Below are 24,208 nucleotides of genomic sequence, written 5' to 3'. Positions count from 1 at the left end.
CCACACAAAACCGATACAAGATCAGCACTGAGTGTTTGTGGTCCAGTCTTATTGATCACTTCAATAGATGTAGTCATAAACCCTTATGCACACACCCAACCAGAAAATCATTTAATCCCATCATGCATTGCTTTGACAGAGTCTGAGACTGAATTTAAAAGTTTGCTTCTGACATCATCTGTCGATCAAGAAACTATTTGTTTGTGATGATTAAAATTTCTGTATACAGCAGTAAAACAGTGCGTTTATGGTTAATTTAACATCTTCAAACATACAAAAAGTTTTGAAAGTTTAATAGGTCTTATATATAAATAAGGCAGCGAAAAAAACCAGATTTTGCATTTTGGGAGAATTGTTTTAAGTTTTGCCAAAATCATATCAAATCAGCTGTTGTTCGGCCAAAATTTATTGCTTTTGGCTAAATCTTTTGGAAAAAAATGCAGAATATTTTTCAAAATATGTTTGCAAAAAATCATCAAATTTTCAAGTTTGTGGTGATATTTTAGGGTCATTTTAGCCTCCAGAGAAAAATCCAGACCAACCGTCGACCCAACTTGAAAAGTCCATCCACCCATCGCCTAATAGTACTATAGAAAACTTTCTTCCCTGAAGGTACATTTTTTGTACCATGTCAACAATGCATGCTTAAAGTTGCTTTTAAAAGTAAAGCAAAGATTGTGCGTGGGTCCATGTGACTCGTAGCTTAATTTGCACAAAGCATCATGGGATGGCATCAATTTCTACTGTGTGTACACATCTACTCAAAACCAATGAAAATACTCTAACCCTTTATAAGCTTTACTTTGTAAGTTTGTATTCAACAGTAACTAACTAATAAAATTACAATTTACATGTCCAAACTTTGGACAGTTTTTTTTTTCACTGAATAATTTAATGAACCATGTGATGCCACAATTTAAATGCCCCAATGGTTCAAATTAATACACATACTAAATGGGTTCAACATACCCCACTCTACAATTTTTATGTAAAATTTCAAAGCAAATGAATAATTTCTAACAAAAAATATTATTATTTCAACTCTGATATATACCTACTTGTCAGTGTAAAACAAACTCCTTTCTTAAATGCGAATACTTTTATGTTCATTTTGGTAAAGTGATGAAATACTTGTGAAGGCAGTGTATCTTTTGATGCCATACTAAACATGCTAAAACCCAAGAGTTTATTTTACCAGTTAATTGTCATTTATTTACATAAGGTACCCACTTTATCAGTTATCATGACCAATGTGGTTGAATTATTTGTTTAAATCTGACAGTCTTCCAAGAATTATATTTATTGATTTCAAGAGACAGAAAACTGTTTTGAACTTTTCCAAACGTCCGGAAAGTCAGTAAATGCTCTGATGGAGGGTGGGGGTGCAGGTATGTGCAGTGGTCTATGGTCCCTTTTTCAAGCCTCCTGAGGCTCCAGCTCCAAAGCCTCCAATTGAGTGAAACTCCCAAAATTGTAGCTCTTTAGCCAAACCATTGAATGTTTTATATTCATACTGAGCTCTACAACCTATAATTTGGCCTAATTTTGCTAGACTCAAAAAAACATAAAATTTCAGTTCAGAATAGAAGCCCTGATATTTGCCTGGAAATCAGTTCTCAAAGTTTGGTGCCAAAATGAAGTTGAATGCTCTATAATACATTTCAGTATTTACCACTCTGAAAACTAAACAGCTCACTGGTTTTAATTTTTGATAATCATTACAATTTATTTTGACAAGATTTTGTGGTTTTCTATTATTTAACATAATGATAGAAAACTTCCTAAGCATTAAACCACAATTCAAACACAAATCATCCAGGGACAGAATAAATATGAATGAATAAGAAAAAATATAAGAAAACAATAAGCAGGTATAAGTGTGGAATATTGAGATTATATCATGAGTCATGTCTACCTTTACACCCGGCCTTTACAAAAACAGATGACTTCACTAAGTAGGACAATGACATCATTGTGTCTTCATAAAATTCATTTTGACATTTGGATTAATATGAAAAATTGTGTATTTTTACACAACAAAATAATCCTAAGCAATGTTTTCATGGCTCAGTTAGCCTAAACCTCTGTAAAAATATCAAGCATGACTCCTTTCACTACAGCACTTGTGAACATAATATTCATTCATTCATCTATTTATTCATTGTACAAAATGTGTAATGTTCATTCTGTGCTTTTGGGGAGCAAGAAATTGGGCACCAAATCTGCAACAACAACAACAAATATTTTTTGGGTCATGCAGAATTGGATAATCCTCACAAAAATAAACAGAATAAAAATTCCCTTTAAAAGGGAAAGCCAGCCTCAATGTAGAAGAGGTCTTGTAATTAGTTTTGGTCAATGTGAAAGGCATTTTTAGGATCACGCTTACATCTACATGACAGTCCACCAAACCATCAACGATGAGAACATGCACACTGAAACAGCAGAAAACATTAATTCCTAATCTCATGTCAACTCTTTTAATTCATTACATGTACTCCAAATTGTTCTGGTCTGTTTGTTTTGTTGTTGTTGTTGTTGTTGTTGTCGTTGGTTTTTTTGTCTTTTCAGCTTTTTACCCACGATATCTCAATTTCCAATTTTGTAATACCAGAACTTACGAACTCAATATCTTCGCTTAGGAATGTCCGATTTCACTGCTTTCGATATATACACTGCCGGTTTGAGTTAACTTACATGTACATTTTATTTTAAAATAACTTAATTAATTACAATGTATAGTTTAAGCCTACTATATTATAATAGATAGTGGCCAGCACATTTATAAAGGACTGGTTACTCACTACAATCTTCACTCTTAAACTGTGTTTTTCTGAATGTGCTGATCATGTTGATTGCTAGTCGGAAACTCCTCTGCGAAGCTATGGACATGGCATCTTACATACTCCATTCTATAACAGTCTGCCTAGTGCCTTGTGTGTTTTCTCTTCAATCATTTTGTTGAATGTAATTTTATGAATCAAATAGTTATGTGTCATTTTATTTATAATAAAGAAGTTATTAAATTAATAAAGTAAGACAATTTATTTATCTATAAGTGCATGTCAAATGGGGTACATTGTTCAATACTATATGCATAAATTATGCCCATATTATAGCTAGGCCCTAAAAACTTTATTTTGCATCGGATTTTTCCCGTTGAAAAGACAAAACTGATGTTTATGATAGCAACCATTTCATCAATAACATTTTGAGTCATTTTTATCCATAAAACGACACAGGATATGATAGATAACTACTTTCACATCAATATGGTCCATATGATCACAGATTGTTGAGGATCTGTGATATGATCCGGGGATATGATGAAGATTTTGATTCTATAGATCTGTTATCAACATGATATCACGCTGTTCAGTGGTCAAGGAGTAAGGACCCCCGGTCAAGGACACTGATATGACATCATAGGTGATGTCAGATTTTCTTCTGCTGACCATATGATGCTATATATATTAACTATTATTGTTACATTTAGGCCTTTAAACTTTTAAAGTCATAATTAATTAGTTCAAACATAACTTTGGTAATACTCACTGCTTTTAGCTCGTTGAAACGGCAAAACATACTTACTTTTCCTAACAAATCGAATTAAAATATTTAAAAAAAATTTAACCACAAAAAGTAAAAAAAAAAAAATCATTCCAATACCACTAAAATATAATCTCTTGAGTAAACTGACCCCAAACCTGAAACAGGTACCAGCCCGAATGGGCTGGCGAAAAAGCATGGTTAAGAACCATTATGATGTTAGAAATGACATGAAAATTAATACTTGAAAATATTATTTATTTAGAAACTCATGGTCATTCATTCATTCACCAGCCATGACTGGATTTGAACTCGGAACCTCTGATAAGTTCACAAAAAAATATTGTTTGGCTGCTCGCAACAACGTTTCTGGGGTATGTACGGGAGGGTGGAAAAACCTTTTTTTTTATAAATTTTTGTTAGAACTCATTCATAGTCCAAACTGTATAGTCATTTCAGAAAGCAAACTTGGAAATCCAGAGATTTCTTTTATTGAAAAGTTACTCCTCTATAATTTATAGGGGGTGTGTACTTATTTTCTGAAATAGTCCAATGGAGATTGTTCACTATATTATTTTAAAGTAAAACAACTCATTTGACACCCCCTTGCCTATCTCTGGAAAAATGCCTGGATATACCACTGCAATACACCTGTTTTATTTATAAATATCTTACTCTTGTTTTCCATCTAGCTCTCCTTGGAGTGGTAGGACATTTAGCTTCATCATCTTTGTCCTCTTCATCCTCCTCCTCCTTGTCTTCTTCATCCTGTTCCTCCTCCTCCTCCTCCTCTTCTTTTTCCTGTTCATCAGCTACTTGCTCCTGTTCATCTTGTTGGAACCATGGCGAATGCTCCGTTGCAGCTCGTAAGCAAGCATTCCTTTCAGCGGCTTCTTCTAGTAAAGTTTGCCGCATCGCCGCTCTCAGATGCTGATGTTTAAGACTTGCATGATACGCAGACATTGTGCTATTTCCCAGATGATGGTTTATGTTGTGTCTTTATAGGCAACAGCAATTAGCATCATTCTTTAATGAATAATGAGCACTGAGCATGCTGAGCACTATATGAACTGGCTCCTTATTCTCAATTCATGTTTACAGTAGGTATATAACAAACCTGGCTCGAGGAAATCACAGCAGCATTAAACATCACATGAAAAAGTACGCTAGGTAGGCCTATGATCATATTCCGTTAGACAGCATGATGTCCATATATCACAGCAATGTTCCATGTCAATATTTCCATTAGTATTTCAAACCCAAACATAAACAGTAAATTCATGTTACCATTGCTCCCCATACTTCTAAACAGTCCAAGCATTACACTGAGCCTCACTTTTCCTCCATCACAACACAGTAAAATTTCACAGACAAAGTCATCTAGAAATTTAATATTTTCAAATCAACAACAACAACAGCAGCAGCCATCAAGAGAAATTGAAGTCTATGCACCTTGCACTTATGACGGCCAACGCAAAGATATACTTACACCGCGCTCCCAGCTGATAAGTTGTTTTGACGATAAATTAAGTGTACTTTGGCTCGGTACTGATTTCTTATACTTTATATTCATATATCCACACATCTCCCACTCGAATGCACCTGACTGTCTAAACTCTAGAGTATGTTTAATATCTTTCATCTTCAATGTAGTGTAGTCAGTTTAAAACAAAATTTCAAAAATAGATGCAAATGCTATATTTATATAGTTCTAAAATTTTAAAAAGAAGCTATCAAGCTAGCAATTAAACTTCACAAATTTGTTATAATGAAATGCATCAAAATCTGCAATCATGTCATTATTATCAAATGTTCCAATTTTAAATTGGGCTATTCCAGTTGAAATCCATATACTCCTATGGAAGACATGACCTTTATCTCCCACACAGAGGTGTGAATTTTAAATGGAATCACCCATACAGGTAACCCCATTTGAAATTCACACTCCCTGTGTGGATGATTACGATTGTGTCTTCCATAGAGAGAGAGAGTGGGTTTCAAAATAACAAATAATAGCCAATTCAATTCCATTTGATAACATACTCCCTCTGTGGAAGACTTGACTTAAATCTTCCACATGGGTATGGTAGACTTCAAACAGGGACTTCAAATGGAATAGCCCGACCCATATCAAAATTTTATCAACAGATGCTTCCTACAAAACTAGAACTTTTCCTTGTCATTACATAATGCTCATTTTGAGTCATTTTACAATTTGGCTGAAGAAATGTAAATTAATCCACTTTAATAAAGTCCATCTCACTCACAACTACACAAGAGAAGAGAATCAACAAAACTTAAATCTAAATCTAATCATTCCTCGAAAACCTGAAATCGTACCTGAACGTAAAAATTGTAATGCATCAAAAATCATTGCCATTTTCATCATATGTGCATATGACAAAGTTTACCAGTTGTGTTATGGGTCTGCATATTGATAAGTCGGAGGTGTGAGGTATCATAGGGAATCAAACTCACATGCTGAGAGATAGATAAATTCAATCATCTGTCGTAATGACCTCTTATAACCTACATGGTCAGGTACAGCAGCCTCAGCCTATGGAATTCAGTATTGCTGAATTGATGATCAACTGTTTTAACCTAACCCTAAAGCCTAATTAAATCCTAACCTTTACTCCATAATCATTCTACAGTTTAATCAGCTCGTAATTGGCGTGCCTTATAACATCACAGATTAATATCAATATATTTCATTTGGAGAATTGTCTTGTGACATCTCGCCGGAAGTATTACAAATTATTATTTGAAGTCCTACACTTTGTCTACTTTCTTTAACACGCAAAATATAGACCAGGCAGATCAATAATAGCCTTCTTAACGTGGGTCAACTTTTAGGTGTAGTAATAAAAGCCTAGTAACTCCTGACAATTAAAGTATAACATGGAACTCTATTTGAATAACATACACGACCCACAAATCACAATTAACCTGTAGAAACATGGAAGGGGGGAGTCTGACAAAATCTTGGTATTTTTGAAATAGAATCTTGGAACGATTATCTTTGAATAAAGGTCTATCCTTTATCCTACCCCAGCAATCCCAATCCTAACCTAATCCTAAACCATAATTAAGTCAATTCATTCATCAATGTTCACAATATCTATAAATAAATAGCCAATCAGATCCTTCCTTTTGATGTGCGAACAAGAGCTGTTGCCAGAGGGATGCAGGGGTGCAATTCCTATCCAAACAAAAATCTGCTTTATTTTAATAATCTGTTGTAAAACATTGAAAATCAACCCTTTTTTGAAAGGAAAATATTCACAAAAGGTCTGGTGTTTTTTCAGTAAAAACATTGAAATCAGTACTTCAGATCAAAGAAAAAAATTTGGTATGATAATATTTCTAAATTGCGTCCATCTCAAACCAGTCCTACTGATGTAACCAAAATAAATCAACATCCAAATCAACATCAAGGATTGGTTACTTTAATATTTCCAAAGATACGATAAGTCGATTACCAAACAGCAGTCTGCAAATAAATTCAACATTTCTGGCTCCAGCCAATTTTCTTTGCTCTTTCTTTGATGCTGAAGATATTCACAAGTGCCTCTCTAATAAAATGTCATGCAATTACTGCTCCACATGTTCACTACCTATTGACTCTAGACCTCATTACGTCTGATGTCATCAAACTCACAGTGAAAGTCATCTAGTTACTGCTCCTCCTGCATCATCATCTAATAGCGTGCCAAGCATCCAGAATTTTTCTGGAAAAATCATTAGCCAACTAATAGCGGTGAATTTGAAATATCTAGATTTTTTTTATCTGAAAACTACAGGGACTGTCTTTTGGAATTTGCAGGAGAGCATTAAATAGCCTTCAAGGAGAGCCGTTTAGAGCATAATTTACAACAGGATGTAAGAATGGTCAACTAAGGAGAGCTAAAAATCACTCTCTTATATTAGATTTAAGGAGAGCAGTAGAGAGCATTTGCTTTCGCTCTCCTCAAAAGACAGTCCCTGAAACTACCAGATCATAATGACCCCCTCATCATGCCATAATGAGTTTGTTGGCTAAAGGTCACATGCACCGGAGTACTATACATTATAATTTATATAATAAATAGCAATTTCCAATTCATGATCCCTGGCATGTGCAATCAGGCGTAACCGCAAGTTTCCATTGATGCAAGATGGTAAATTTCTTCGTCAAAGACTCTCGCCCGCATATATGGTGGGGAACATCCGTTTCTAATTGGTCAAAATTAACCTGTTAGCCGGTATATTCCAGAAAATAGGTCTCCATTGAACTTAGATGACCACTTTAATTAGAGAAGACTTCCAATATGTTTACACAACACAACACAACAAAATTACAAACAAATTTGATCCTGGATAATCAATCCTCACAATATATCTCCTATGCCTTTGCATGTCAAAGGTCATCTTCATCTTGTGCGAATATTGATATCACAATCCCCTTCAGAAGTCCATTTCTGTAGAAATATTGCAGAAAAAAGACAGAATCCTTAAAAATCCAACCCACACTGACATTTATCCGAGACCTGTAAAACCTGAAACGTCTAGACATTAGAGAAGAAAGCTATTGACACTAGGTGTTGGCAATTCTCTGAATTTGCGACAATAGGTCTTTCCAATCCACTTTGGTCCAAAAGTGAAAATGATCACAGTATTTGTGCCGTGTTACAGTGCTGTCTATTCATTACTTGCTAATGCTCATCTACAAATTACAGAACAAATCTGGCTGCCACATCATTCAGCTGTCTTTGGCAATGCAAGACTGTACGTGTATGTGAGATGCTAAAATAGAGTTGCCACTGTATATCAGACCTACGGCATAGCGAATTTCGCATCATGTGTTTTGCAGGTGGCATAAAAGTAGCCCAAGTTGGAATCTATCAAAAAATCAACCCATTGGGTAGGAAACCACAAAATGTGTGACTAAAACATATTCGTGATCATAAGCACTATTCTTCTTTCAGCTCGGCTAATTAATTGATATAGAATGATGCATAATGCAGTTAGGCACAGTACCTAGATGCAAAATGTACTTTTACATTATTTACATGACCTAAAGTTAGCACCAACAAAACCAAATTACTCTCTCTTCTGAGCTGTCTGGCACAATGGCTCAGAATAGCCAACAGCGCCCCCACGTGCCAGTTATTGGGGCTGACGACGTCCAAGAGAATTCTGGAGGAAAGCTTCCTCTCATTAAGCAAACATAGTTTGTGAGAAATAAGAAGAAGTTAATCACAAAAACTAAATAAGTTTTGCATATTATGAGAGACTCAAAGGCAAGCAAAAATTGGGAGGGGGGGGGGGTAAATTATTACAATTATCTTGGAATTATGTGCCCTATCACTTGCGAAAGATGACCAATTTAGGTTACCAGGATGGTATTTTTTGAAGCATGGCACAGTGAGACACTGAATGTAGCCCAATTGTGTGTATAATGCCATCTTGCAGCAACACTGTAAGGTGCCAGAGTAATTTTCTTTCATTGAGTCTTGTTTACTGTCATTTGACTGATGGCATTTATGTGAATATCATCACTCCCAATCAGAACAAGTATCCCATAGCATATTTCTACTAGTAGCTGCCTACTATCTTCCCTGCTATCGATCGAAGATAGGATGTAAAACCCTTTGCTATTAAATTCAGTGATGTTCCAAGTAAGCATATATTGCATACACACCCCTACGTGAAATCATACTCCCCGGATGCTATTTAGGACTATATACAAACATGGATATTACTAAATGGGGACATTACGCATATTATTAGACAATTGCTATCAATCAAGGACATATTTTTCATCACCAATAGAGAATACGCTCTCAAATTTGTATTTCTGTTATTTGCAGCCTATTCCAATATTTTCAGCCCGTAATTTATTTTAAGCACATAATTTATAAAACAGAAACTGTCCCTGCATGGTTCCCAAGAGGTCCACGGTTGGAATCACACTTACCTCCCCATTTGATGATTACAAATGCACCACCCCCCCCCACACACACACACCCCCACCCCCTACACCTACAGAAATCTAATCCTACTTCTCTTGTAAAGTAGGTCTATAAAAATCCAAGAATGATGAATACCTGCAGCATTATTTTCTGTCCAACAGACAGTGTGTTCAATGCAGCAGCTATTTATCCTGTTGACAACCTCGGGTAATGTTTCTGATTTCAGTCTGTCATATCTATACTAGTGAGCTAGGTGACTGTGACACTTGTACTAGTTTACAACTTGGCTAAATTGTCTACGTGATCTCTGTATGTATGGTATTTGGCACTGCTGCAGGAATCTTAGGCCGTGTAAAATTAATATTTTGGTTCTCGCCCCTCCCTCCTCAATTTCTGGATTTGTCAGATTTTTTTTTTTTTTTTTTAGATTTTTCAATTTTTTAGACTTTGGAATGATTTATGAAATCTTCATACATATAAATAAGTTTATTAGAGAACAAGCATCACTTCCAAGTCTTTTTGTGGTACTCTAGGGGTTTATCCTCAGAATCTCACATTTGAAAAAAAAAAAAAAAAAGGGCCTCATCGCTTCCTCGAGCACTGTTGGAGAAGACCGAAAACTACTGACAATGCTAATTTTACATTGAAAAAAAAAAAAAAAAAAAAAACCTCCCTCCCTCATCAATTCATGAAAATCCTCTGGACGAGAACCAAAACATTAATTTTATACGGCCTTATGTATTAAAGTGATATTGAGTAAGCAATTGAAGGAAATATCTTTTTGAATTGCGAAATATTTACCAATTTTAGAGCTCATAATTTACCAGACAACATTATAGTTTGGGCCCCAACTGGTCAAAAAGCCTCTAAAAACATTGCCATGTAAAGAGCCACAAAAGGTTTGAGAGCTGTGAAATTTGTTCGTTATATGAACATTTCCAACTAAAAAACAAAGGTGATTTACTCACATTTAACGTTTGTAACGTTTCACCACTAGTACTGGTTTCATCAGACAAAAAAGAAGTTTGAGAGTTGTTCTTGGTCAATTTTCTGAATCTTTTATGTCCACTTTTATAAAAGTTGTCGAAAGTCCTCAAATTTGACATTTTACAAAGTGTAACGCACTCATCCCTACCCTGGGGAATAACTCACCTCACACAGCAGTAACTTGAAGAAGACATGCCAGCTGTACACTGACTGGTCCCTTTGGGTTGCGAGCGGGGAATTCAAGCTGCCAATAGTCTGGGGCACATATCGTCCCCTGGGGGTACCCATCTCCACCCTCAGGGGCACCCATCCCTACCCTGGGGAAAACTCACCTCTCTATGTACAGCAGTAAGGAAGACATGACAGTACTGTACACCAACTGGTCCCTTTGGATTGCGAGCGAGGAATGCGAATTGACCAAAGTCAGGGTCACATGTTGCGTATGATATTCTCTTCAAAGCATGAGCCATCAGAACAATCTGCACAAAAGAAAAGAAAAGTAAAGAAAACTGGTAAATCGTAATGATTTTTGCACCATCGTGTAATGAAAAACGTAGGATTTTTGATTGTGAACTATTATTTGCTGGATATTTTTGTATTTTGTTGTATTTTAGACACCCAGGGGGTGTGCATCTATTTTCTGGAATAGTCCATTGACTTACAGAGGGCAGTATTCTTTGCCAGTGAATCAAGGGATACAGCAGACACGGTCTTACAGCTTCTTTTTTTTTTTATCTTTTGACTTACAGCATCTTATACCACATTCTTTCTTGTTCATTATCTGATCTTTTTGGCACTAATATAAGTGTTTTTAAGGCAATTCTTTACAAGTTCAAGTTGAATGATTGAAATTGAAAAAAAAGTCTGGAAATAATCATATTTTCATCAAGCTGTTATTCATCAAGAACAAGTTTAGTAGCTTAAAAGCTAACTATCACCACTGGACATAACATGGTGGTGCTTCACAAAATGAGGGCAGCAAACAAACTTCCTTTTAGGCACCAGAAGGTACCTCTCATGCTGCGGCTGCACAATAATAATTGAGTAATACAATTTCCTTTTGTGCATGTTAAAATCCCTTAAAAGGGACTCACTCCTGTTTTCAAATGAAAATAATAAGGTACATACCGTATTTCGTCAAATAGTCGCCCCCTCAAATAAACGCCCCCACCACTTTTTTTCAACCAAGATGTTTCAAAATTCCGATATTTCCATGCTATCTTGTGTAGTAAGCTTACCAAGTTGCTCACATGGTTGATGATAATAGCGTCAATAAATGGCAAAAATCTGCATCCGAAACCCGGAAGTGAACCAAAAGTCAGTGTCAAAAGGTCATAGTTTGTCATTTTAGCGTGACTTTTAAGCTTACCTAATGATTTTAACGGGATTTGTCGTGCTACAAATGACCTCTAATAAACGCCCCCCCCCCCCCCCTTGGGAAAATGTAACGCCCCTGGGGGCGTTTATTTGACTAAATACGGTACCTGTAACAAATTTTAAATTCTACTACTTCCTGCTTGAGGACTTTCAGGTAAAAAAAGAGACTTTCAGGTGAAAAAAGTATTTCTCTGAGCCTGCAAAGATTTCAAATCTAATGACAAGGGGGGGGGGGGCTGACCAAGATTGCACGTAACTATACAATAATTTATGTTATGATATATAGACTAGAATTACATTGCTGTGCAAAGTTTGGCAAGATAACCCTGTTCTTAGAAAGGGACTATATGTTTTTGGTTTTGTTTTTATCCATTTTACACATGAAATTGTTTAATTTCATGTGAAAATGTTTATATGCCTATTGCACTGGAAAATATATTTCATGCCATTCTTTGCTGTAACAATACTACATAAGAGCCAAAAATGCACATGGACAAGAAAAATAGTGTGTTCATTGTCCAGGCAGTTTTGCCATATCACAATATCCATCTTGCTTTATACAATATTGGCTGTTGGAAAATGACATAGACCACCATTTTCTGTCCAATGATGAATGTGAGCCACCCCCCCTCCTTAGTCATTCTGAGTCAAAATATCAAAGCTTGAGATACATGAAGCCATCAAAACCTACATTTTCATGCACATAATGAATTTTTCTCACTAAATTAAAGTGTTTTATCATGCAGTTGTTCCAACAAATGCTTACAAAACATATTTTTACAAACATTTTTGTTTACATTGTCGGATTAGACAATTTGAGCATGCGTTTGAATATTGTGCCAAAGTAACTATGTCAGAATTAACAGTGGCGTAGCGTGGGTCATCACATTGGGGGAGGTGGGGGCATCGACCATGATTGGGGGGCACCGGGTCTGATTTGGGGGCCACCGGTCTGATTGGGGGGCACAAGTCATTTTCCGCACTTTTCCTATGGGATTTTTAAAATTTCAGATCGATTGGGGAGGGGGGGGGCACATGCACCCCCGTGCCTCTATGATGCTACGTCACTGAGAATTAAAATGAATATATTCCAAATTAACAGAATTGGAAGATCACAATTTTCGCTCAAATTTAAGATAATTTCACCTACATTTCACCAGCCAGTTCTGATTCCCATTATTATTCCAGTAATTTCTTTATGCTACATGTCTATTTCAACCACTGTAGTCCTATTTATGTAGCAGCAAGGCTACTGTTATCTACCTAAAAGGAACTCCGCAGATAAAAATTGGTGCAAGTTACCAACCACACAGGAAACCATAATAGGAAAACACAAACACACAGGGCAATGCACTACTATTGTGATTTTAGAGACTCGCATTCAATCATAGACAGACTCTCTACTGTCTACAGTCTATGATTCAATGGAGTACAACACTTAATTTGAAATGAGAATGCACTGGTAATTTGCAGACTCGCCATTAGCGCCAATCTGACTTGAAATGTGAGGGGGACAATCGGCCTGAATTGTCAAAAAGTGGCTGAAAAGAACAAAAATGGGTCATTTTGCAGAGGGGGCACGTCCCCCTTCCCGCGATTAACGCCCATGACACTCGCAGTTCCCAACTTGTGAGTACAATATTGGATGTGAATCAGGTGACTGGTCCAGGGTATAGTCTGTTCCCTGGGGTGGGGAGGGGGTACTCACTACAAATGACCATACGGGGATGTACTGCAAACACGTGTTGCATTTTTGGCCTTTTCCTATACCAATGACTCCTTTTTCTACAATTTTGGTAATTGGATGGGTCATTTTTTCAAAATTTCTTAATTTTTTCAAACAAATAGTCTAATTTTACCCCACTGTGGCCAAAATTGTTTAAATTTACCAACTATTTGGGGAAAAGTTGTAAAAACTCTGACAATTTGTGTTAAATTTGGCTGAAAGTTTTAACTTTTGGTCCAAATTTCTTTAAAAATTGGTATAGTGATGGGCACTTTCATTGCAAACAGCATCTCCCTACCTAAACCAGTCTTAAGATTTAAGAAAAGTCTTCCACAGAGAAAGTAGGGGTTTCAAAAAGAATAGACAATTAGGGTAACTTTCATTTGAAATACTCCAATTGTGGAAGATAGAAAAGCTTTTTTTTTTTACAGAGTATGGGATTCTGAATAGTTAACCTAGCCAATTCCATCTGAAAAGCATAAAATCTTCCACAGGGGAAGTGTCGATTTCAAATCGAATAGCCCAATTTTAGTGCATCCCTTAAAACTGCAAGCCAAAGTCAATACCATTATAGGATATTCTCTGATTAAAATGAAATTGCTTCAGGGAAGTTGCGGCCTGTGAAACCAAAAATAACAAAGTACATGTAAGTCTCACTCTCAGAAAAGCCCAGATTTAGTTACTGGTATATAGCTACAAATATTTTAGATCTGATAATGGGAGGATTGGGAGCTGATAATACTACCATGCAGGTTATTCAATCCATGATAGTGATGATACAAACTGGGGAAAATGTGACTGTATGTCAGAGAATGATTTTGTTCCCGATTTTTACATTCAAGTATCAAAATTATACATACATTTGCTACCCTTGCAATTTATGTGACTGGATTCATTATTTTATTTTATTCTCAAAAATATTCATTTATCCATGACAGAATCACGGCTTTAGAGACTTCAGGTCCCCCCAATCTTTTCTGAAAAATCATGCAAAATCTGCTTATTTTTGGCACATATCCGAGCCCCCTGGGGTAGCCAAAGTATTTACTTCTTGCACTCAGTAATATTGTAAGGTATATCCTGTATATCGTCTATTCCAGTATGGCATGCACTAGCAGCCCCAATGGACACTCATCAAGTAGGCATCTTGTGGATATGTATACACACTAGTGCTTGATTGAGACGTACTACGGAGATGTACGTTATGCATGCAGCTCACTAGCGATCAATGTGTTGGAATTAATGCAAAGTAAATTTCTACCTCATTGGTGAAGACTCACCGATATGCTCTACACTATGCAGCATAGCCATGCAAGTTGCAAAAACAGTTTTTTCTATATTAGAGATTTGACTTTGTCACAATAATTAATGAGCTGAGCAATAGAGATCTAATATGTTTGTACTATAAATACCACAGAGTTCAAATTTCTTAGGCACTTGTGATTAATATAGTTATTCATTTTTCATTTTTCCCCATCATATTTCAAATGTAATAACCTGTTATCTCCCGCATACATCATACATTGGGTTGTGTCTCTGTGATCCCATCCTATCTTAGGGGACTAATGGTGCTCAGCCCGTCTAGTGTCTACATACACTACAGGGTGTCCCTAAAGAATAAACCATATTGCACCCTCTTTTACATTTTTATGAAATGACAAATAAAATTTATTTTGATGAAAAATATTTATCATAATAATTTGTACATTCAAGCAAAGCACAAGCGGATTATATAAATCCCGGAGGTTTGTGTTTTGCTTGAATACACAGGCGTTTATTATGACTACTTGTATCTAGGCTGCCCTTAATTTAAAGGTATCAGGTGAAAGCTCATATTTTTCTCATTGAAATTAGGCGTTCCAAATCGGTATATTAATGAAGAAATCATCAAAAATATCTTCGGAAATACACCAATTTGGAACTCTTAATTTCAGTATGTTAATGAGAAAAATCACCTTTCATTTGATATCAATTTATTACATGATCATGATGAATAAAAACACTGATGAGCTTTCTTTCATTTCCCCTCTCCATCACCCCTTCCCATCTAATACCACTTCAAGGGAGAGGAAAATCACATAATCAAGTATCATTTCTTACAAAGAGTATATTTTTTTCTTACATTGTCATCTTCAGGGTCGCATACTTTGATACCAGACAGTGAGATGAACAGCATCACTGGACGTGATTTCTTTGGATCCTGCAACAGTCAAAATAAAATGACACACAAATTATTACAGAACAAATTCTAACAAGATCTTTTATTATCAAAATGATGAAATATTTAGGGGTTCATTAATAGAATTGATGGCATAAACAATGTTTATGCCATCAATTCTATTAATTAATACTGTTCATATATATTCACCAACATTCAATGATTGTATTTCATCTGATAATAACAAAAAAGATGTATCATAAAATATGATGTAACATTCTTTAATTTGTGATTTTTCTGACTGACAACAAACCGCCATGCTAATGCAGCCCGGTATCAACATTGTTTATGTCCAGCTCTTGACCAATCACAAGGGCAGTTAGATAACAAGTATGTATGAAAATCTTTTCAAGTGACCATTATAACAAATTCTTTAAAGCTTTAAGTTCTGCAACTCCAGCAAAATATGAAAAATTTTGGTTACAAAAATAAAATGTTGCAAGCATCATATTTATACCATGCCAAAGTTGGGAACACTTTTTGGATACTATTACTGAAGCAAAAAATGTCTCAAAATCAAAGGATTTGAATACCTCAAGAACCACAAGACTTGTTGAATGGAATAGGAATTATTCCATTTCCTTTGTCAAATGCAGACTATTTTATCTTTGTGAATACATGCATGAAATAATTACTTCAATACCACATGTTTTTGACTGGAATATGAAGTTAATTAGGCCTCACAAACAATATGTACTAGCTCAGTAGCATCACAAACTACATACTATTCAAACAAATTTGTCTTCAACTTCAAAAATGTAGTTAAGTATTTCTGTTGTTTCATCTGTATAATGTGAAATATGAAACTTTACAAAAGGAGATATGAAACTAGAAACTGAAAGCACTGTTCGTTGTTCAATAGGCTATAGGCCTATAATAAGATGGATTTATTGGTTCTCATCCCTACCAGCATCGTTTTCTGGAGTGGTTAACGTTGATTTTTTCCAACTTTAAAAGTACAAATTTTTATTTTTAAGCTCCAGCAATTTAGTATGATGATAAAAAGTTCATAATAACTAAATCTCCACCATATGAACACTACAATATTTTCATGCTTTTAAAATATTGTACATTTCCTTGAAATATTTTCATTTTTTAATCAGTCATTTCTGACGCGTTTTGCTCAATCATGGACTAATTATTTCAGCTATACACAATACATGCTAAATTCCCCTAGCAGTAGCATTCCTACTCATTACGCTCGTTTCTGTGTGCCCTAATTCTTACCATGTCTGAAACAACATGGCACCAATTATTGCAAGTGTGCACAAATCAAATATTATTTAAACAATCTCTATACCATTTGTCTTTGCAAAGGTTTGCAAAACTGAACTCTTATGGCACAGTGGCACCATGAAGTAGTGGTACCATGAAAATCAGGTGATGCTGATGTTAGCAGTACACCAACAGGAGCCTAACACCTTAGGTGGCAAAAAAACTAACTCTGTTCTATCATGGAAGTACTGGTCCGATTGACCTGAAACTTGTGTTTTGGGCATTTGATTTTGTTTTCTTTTGTATTTTTGACCGATTTTTTGATTGCTCAAATGATTGATGAATCAAAGTTATTGACCAATTGATAAATTAGTTGATTATTGATCAGTGATCAATTGATTGGTTGGTCATAATTCTCCTATAGACCTGTGATTTATTAGTTTAGCAATTTATTGATTGATTGGTTGATCGGCTATTGATTTATTTGTGATTGATTAGCGATTTATTTCCTGGCTGATTGAATGTCACTTACCTGCATTCCCTGTAGTTGTAGTCTGACAAATTCAGCTCTTGTACTGGGCTGTAGATGAGCAACGGAAAATGTACCAATATACTGAAATAAAACAAACAACAAAAATTACATAGAATTATATCATCACTAATATCAGATTGCATGTTTGTTAGTTTATATACAAAACAAAAGTAACTATTTAGCTTGCAATACATTGAAACATTTCATATGAGGTGCCTGATGTTTATTATGAATATTAATTTTTTACCAAGTTAAACCAATATTTCATGAATACAGAAAATGTTGGGTCACATTTTGTACCCAACCAAATTTGACCAAATTGTGTTACTAATTAATTAGCATGGATTTCTTGCACTAAGGTCTGGTATACCTCAGTGCCATGCCAAGATGAAAAATAGTACAAGATGTGGCCCATTTTCTTGTATGCATAAAACTTGTATTTTTTGTATACAGCTTTCTGGTGCTCCCCATGAAAATTGAAATTTTTTATTATATCTGAATTATTTAAATCAAACAATAATTAGTTGCTTACAATAAGATCTGTAATTGTGTTGACTATTGGAATTTAATTCTGATCAGGTTTTTGTCAGAACAAGTTACTTTTAAAATACTCATATATTTGAAAATGTAACTAGTACTAATTTGTATTTATTTTAAAATTATTTTGTGGAAAAAATGTAGCTCTTATGAAGCATAATTTTTTACAACCGTACTCTATATAGCATACATGTACAGTACACACGGGATGTAACCAGGTGGTTATTAACTAAATGTGCTTTAGGTAGAGCATGCACAATTCTGTCTATGAGCACGATACAGATAGTGGAATATAAGCTGCTGGCAAGTCTACATGTCAATGTGGATCCATAATAATGTAACATTGAAAACTAACCCAAATTATTACATGTTCTCTGATCTTACATTTGATTAAATCAACAACAACAAAAGATTTAATTATATGACTAGCTACACATGAAGTGGTGCATTTAATACGCGATGCATGTAACATATTGCGGATGGATATAGCAATCAGTATGATACACATGTATGACCAAATATTTTCTTACCTACAATGTAACACCTTAGGCCAAGGAAAGTCAATTTTGAGTTTCTCGTCACCCGCCCTCACTTCATTTTCTGACCATCACTTGAATTCATTATTGTGATTTTCCAAAAAATACCAATGGAAACTGGTTATATTTGCAAAAAAAATTATGAATATCCCTTTATTTTTTGTGGAAAATCAAAATCAAAACATACATTTTGCTGTCAACCTTACAGACTCTTTGTGATATACTTTTGAATTTTATTTGGGCTAAACATCCATTTTCAAGTGAGTGAGCAGCAAATAACAACACATTTTACATGCGTGTTGGTCATATAATGAAAGGCAGACAAATAATGAATAATGAAAAAGTTACCTCACTTGTTTTCAGAAATTATGTGACGGGAAACTCAAAATTGACTGTTAGGGGCCTTATCATGCATATATGTGCATCATTTTAAATCTAGTTATTAAGTGTCACAAACAATTGGCACAAACCAATTTGATATACAAGATTCCCGTAGCAAATGTTCTTCCCCTAAAAAATTGTTCCATGTGTTTGCTAAATTAGCTTCATTTTTGAACACAAAGCCTCTTTTTAAATCCAGAACTTTATATTATTATTACCTGGATATTTTGGGGTCTCATGTAGGCCCTATTTATTTTTGGGGTTGGTTTTTGGAATATCATGCTTGATTTATGTGATATGGGTGCAATGCGTCTCTGCTAATACCCACCAAACACGGGCATGGGGGGGGGGCAACACTGCACCAACAAATTCTGTAAATGCACTCAAAAAACTGAGGCACATACCCATACATATCCCACAATTGGCACAAAACAGGGAGATCACCCCCCCCCCCCTTCGTATTTCCCAACAGCAGACTCATTGCACTTATAAATATAGGGCTGTTCCATTTGAAATCTATACACCCCCAATGGAAGACTTGACCTTAATCTTTCACGCAGGGTCCAGGGAGTATGTATTTTTAAATCGAGATACCTAAAAGGATGACTCCATTTATGTCTACACCCGTGTGAAAGACAAAGGTCATGCCATCTACAGCGGGTGTATGTATTTTAACTGGAATACTCGAATCAAATGGCACCACATATGGTTGAAAAACACTTAGTATTTTAATGCAGTCTGCAACACTGTATTTGAACTGACAGCTAAATGCATCATCAGATTGTTGAGGCATGACCCTTAACAGACTGACGCCCATATCAGTTGTGTGATTGCTGCTAATTATGAGAACACACAGCCATATTATAATCACGATGAGCACTTATAAACAGGTTGTCCCAACCAATTATCCATTGCATCAAAAAAAAAAAGTTTATATTTTTTTCGCTCAATCTGTTTTACACCAAACATTGAAAGTCAGTGCTTTCATGTTTGTTTTATCCATAAATATACATTGTAGCTGGGTCACTTACAAAATCTGTATTCTGGGAAGGATGTATGAAAATTGTAACAAACAATAATACAGCTATATGCATATTTTAGTGAGAAAAAAACTCTTTTCAGCAAATCAGATAAATGTTAACTTCACTGGAGTTCACAGGCACATCTGATCAGCCTGGTGCATTGATTTTGAGGGACACAATGACATACCTGGGATAATCTATGGTTTGCAAGACCTAGGGACCTGAACACCCTAAAATTTAGTTTTTGCGTTCATGAAACAGGTAAGCGATCAAATATCTAGCTAATGAATTGAGTAAATGGCAAAGGTGAAAGCGATATGGGCCAGACAAAGCTGTGGATAGCACTCCCTGGGTAGGTCAAGTTTGGATTGGGATGGGATGTGCCTCAAAAAATCGGAAAGTAGACCCATGTTTAAACCAATTTCCAAAGAAAATTTGACCCAATATCCAAGGCCCCGATTTTGCGTCAAATTTTACCCAATTTCAAACTTTAAAAACAAAAATGATATTGGGCTCCAGTTCTAGTAACAATGGGGTATTTTTTTTGGAAAATGTGAAAAAAATGATCATTTGTACCGAGTATACAACCCCTAGCTCCCCCATTTTTTAAATACAGCAAAAATGTTACATTGCAATTTTCATCGCGTGATCAATGAACCACAATACCAACCCACCTGCAACAAGTATTATATTTAAATTCCCAAAGAGCAGCATGACACAGCGGTCTTTGAATTTGGCGCAACAGGTCCCAAGTTCAATTCCAGATGGAAGCAAATATCACAAAATTATTATCCACTCTCTACATTTGTATTGCCTTTGAATAGTGGGGCAGGAATGCCTGGCTGACACCTGCCATAGGATTAGGCTGGGAATTGTAGGCGAACAGGGTCTGATAATTGAATGATTCACCCAGGATGAATAAGAAATTATAGAACAAAACTTTTAAAATCCAGAGTTTGAATTCCTTGACTGCATCCCTTTAGGATGACTTTGCTTGGAATATAACAATCAATTAATTCAAGCATACTCGGTGCAGGCCTGGGCAAGCTAACCGGTTTTACCCTTTCTGTTTATATAATGTCTAGCTATCATTATAGGATACAATGCCTATGTGAACATGGGAATCAAGTCGAGTTGCTTTAATTTATCGAGGCGCTTTAATTTCAATAGTAATATGAGCTATACAAAGAGTGTCACATTTATGTTTTGTGGTTTCAATGACAAAAATATCTAGATGACCTCATTGGAGGTACACATTGTTGAGGCTTGAAGTTGAAATGTCCAATCAGATATTTTTAAGTAGATATTGTCTATTTTTTCTCACTATTTTTATTTCAGTAGTAGATTTAAAATGATTCATCTATTCATTCACAAGACCTAAATTTGAAGAGCTAGCATGCAACCTTCATCTACAGGTCTTGTTATGTACTAAATTTACAATCAAACAGCGTCTATTAACTTTTAAAACCTACCAAGCTTGGTTTGGGTGTAATTATTTTTTTTAAATAACATATAGCTCATGAGCTTGTAACACATATATATTCCCTGATCAGAATGTTGTGGGTTCAAACCCCAGTGGTGCTATTGTATTGTCCCTCTCCACCCAGGTATATTATGGGTATCTCTGTATAGTGGTGGGCAGTTAGGGGCTGTGCAATTATTATTTTTGGGATCCCAATTTACCAACCTTAAATGGTCTTGATATATGTTGTGAGCGCAGCGAGCAGGAAAATTTGTATATATAAGCGTTTCTGTTCTGTTTTCCTAAGCCTTTTTAGCGCGTTTTATTTAAAAGGCGCCCCATGAATGTGTGCCAAAAATTGCTTGCCCCCCCCCCCCCTTTTTGGCTTCGAATAGATTAGGTGTGTGTGAGGAGCAGCAATCCCCACCCATATAAGTTATACTCGAGTCTATGGCCCATATGCTTTATTTTGGACTGTTTCGGTTTGACCTTTCCCTTAACCATAATCCAGTATAGTAACATTATTATCATTACTTATTAGCATTACATTACTGTCATTACAGCAGACAAAAATTGATTTGTATAAACGTGTGATATAATATCCCACAAAGATAACCTTATACATACAACCTCAAGATATGCACTGTCTCGTCGACTGTCGTCGTCGCTTATATTGATTACATTAGAATTCAGTGATATATGATGAAATAGCCAGCTGAATAATTCTGCCCTGAGTACATGCCCTTCTTAACAACCTATATATAAAATTTTGATGGGAGGCAAAGATGCGGAAAAGACAGGATTTAAAATCATCTTGTTGGATAGGGCTGTTGGACTGAGATAATAGTAGGCATACTCATGCATGGAAGTCGAGTTTTAAAATACCGAGTATGGGATATGGCCGTTTACAAAAGCAAGTTGGCTTATACATTCCGAGGGAGGATCTCGGTGGAAAAGAGGGTACAGAGATGTGTAGGCTTGGGCGACTAAGTCGCCAATAACCATTAGTCGCGACTACGACTATTGAAAACCAAAAGTCGACTGACACAACTATATTTTTATGTTTAAATATCATGTTAAAAGTGCCAGATATCCACACCAAAACCAACCTACATTTGTAATACTAACATATAAACTGCAAAAAATTGATGAAAACTTTAATCGTTGTCTAACCAACAAATAATCATAAAGTCCATAAATCATCATTAAATTGGTGTTGTTGACTTGTTATCGTAAATTTGCATCAATCTTTCACCAGAATTTTCGGTCCAATCTTGACCACAGATAGTCGCGACTATAGTCGTAGTCGTGACTATTTGCTGCCGACTAGTCGACTAGGAAAAAAGTGATAGTCGCCCAATAGAGATGTGTGGCATATTTGGGGTGCATGCATTTTTAGGCTTTTTGGTATACCTTTGGGTCAAAATTTTTAGTGAATTTGTTCAGAGATAGGGTGTTTTTTCCATATTTTCTCAAAAGAAGTGAGGATTCTTCATTGTTTTTGTAGCACATTGCACACACAAAATGCCAGAATTGAGCAAATGAATTCATCCTGTTTTACATAAATACAAATTTGACGATATTTTTTGCCAAGAGAAGCAATCTGTTAGAAATATTTTGTACACAAACATTACATAGCCACTTTTTTTACAAAAGTGGGGAATAAGGTTGGTCATGAAATGCCTTTAATTTCAGACCGCATATTTAAAAGCCCACAAAAAATATTTCTGACAAAGGGCTTAATGTGCAAGTCTTCAAAAACCTAAATAAAACAATCCGCAAAGCTACTTAGAACTGAAATACTTAATGCTAATATCCCGCTATTACGTACAGTACTCATCAATGCAAGTCATTTTTATCTGTGACATCAGAAATGGAGAATTCATGTGAGAACACACGTCTGATTTAGACACTGACTGGAGGCATATTCCATCATGTGTGATGTTCCATATATATACATGTGCAATATGCAATATCTTCATCTACAGTATCACACCTTGGTTATATAGTTTGTGAATATGAGTTAATTAAATTTTAATTGATTGCTACAATTATACATTACTATATCTGCATTAATTTTACAATACAATATCACTAAAAGCTCACAATAGTCAGGACACAGTTCCTTAACACCCCACATAATTACACACTCATAGAATGACCTTGACTGAATTGGGTACAAAAACTCATCTCCACAATGTGATATCAATTTTTAGGCTATCAATACTGAATGAAGGGTACTGAACTTGGCATGACATGTGATGTTATTTTTATTTGGGTTCATTAATGCAATATACATTGTATATGCGATAGAATGAAGCAAAGTGAGTGCTTTGTCATTTGGTCAATTTTTTTTCTACAAATGTTTGGCTCTTATTTAAACAGCAATATGTTCCCAAGAAAAGTAGCATGGTTGTTTCTTGAAAATAACAACTGTGACTATATTATTTAAATCTGCAATTTACTAAACATATTCTAATCACCTCCGAATGTAGATGCAGTTTAGGATTTCATGCATGCAAAATGCCAATGTCTGCATGAATCCATACTCAATCAACTTGTTAAACTGAGGATGATTTCAACCATTTTGTATGTGTACAAATATGAAATTTTACTGTGGACGGTTGATCTAACAATGATAGAGGACATATCTCACAAATGTATAAAATACATCCGATTGTGTACATTTATTTGCAGACCTCCATGAACCGA

The 24,208-nt window shown here is 35.4% G+C and overlaps 1 protein-coding gene across 1 annotated transcript in view; it reads right to left on the bottom strand.

The window, feature by feature from the left end:
- LOC140156479 (uncharacterized) overlaps nt 1–24,208 on the bottom strand; it is a 90,699-nt gene that overhangs the window by 47,902 nt on the left and 18,589 nt on the right. Inside the window, 3 exon segments of the mRNA XM_072179422.1 lie at nt 10,823–10,969; nt 15,716–15,793; nt 17,559–17,639. Coding sequence (XP_072035523.1) covers nt 10,823–10,969; nt 15,716–15,793; nt 17,559–17,564 — 231 coding nt within the window. The 5' untranslated portion in view covers nt 17,565–17,639.

This window comes from Amphiura filiformis, chromosome 7 (assembly GCF_039555335.1).
Source record: "Amphiura filiformis chromosome 7, Afil_fr2py, whole genome shotgun sequence".
Lineage (NCBI taxonomy): Eukaryota > Metazoa > Echinodermata > Ophiuroidea > Amphilepidida > Amphiuridae > Amphiura > Amphiura filiformis.
This window is presented reverse-complemented; position numbering and strand designations above follow the sequence as displayed.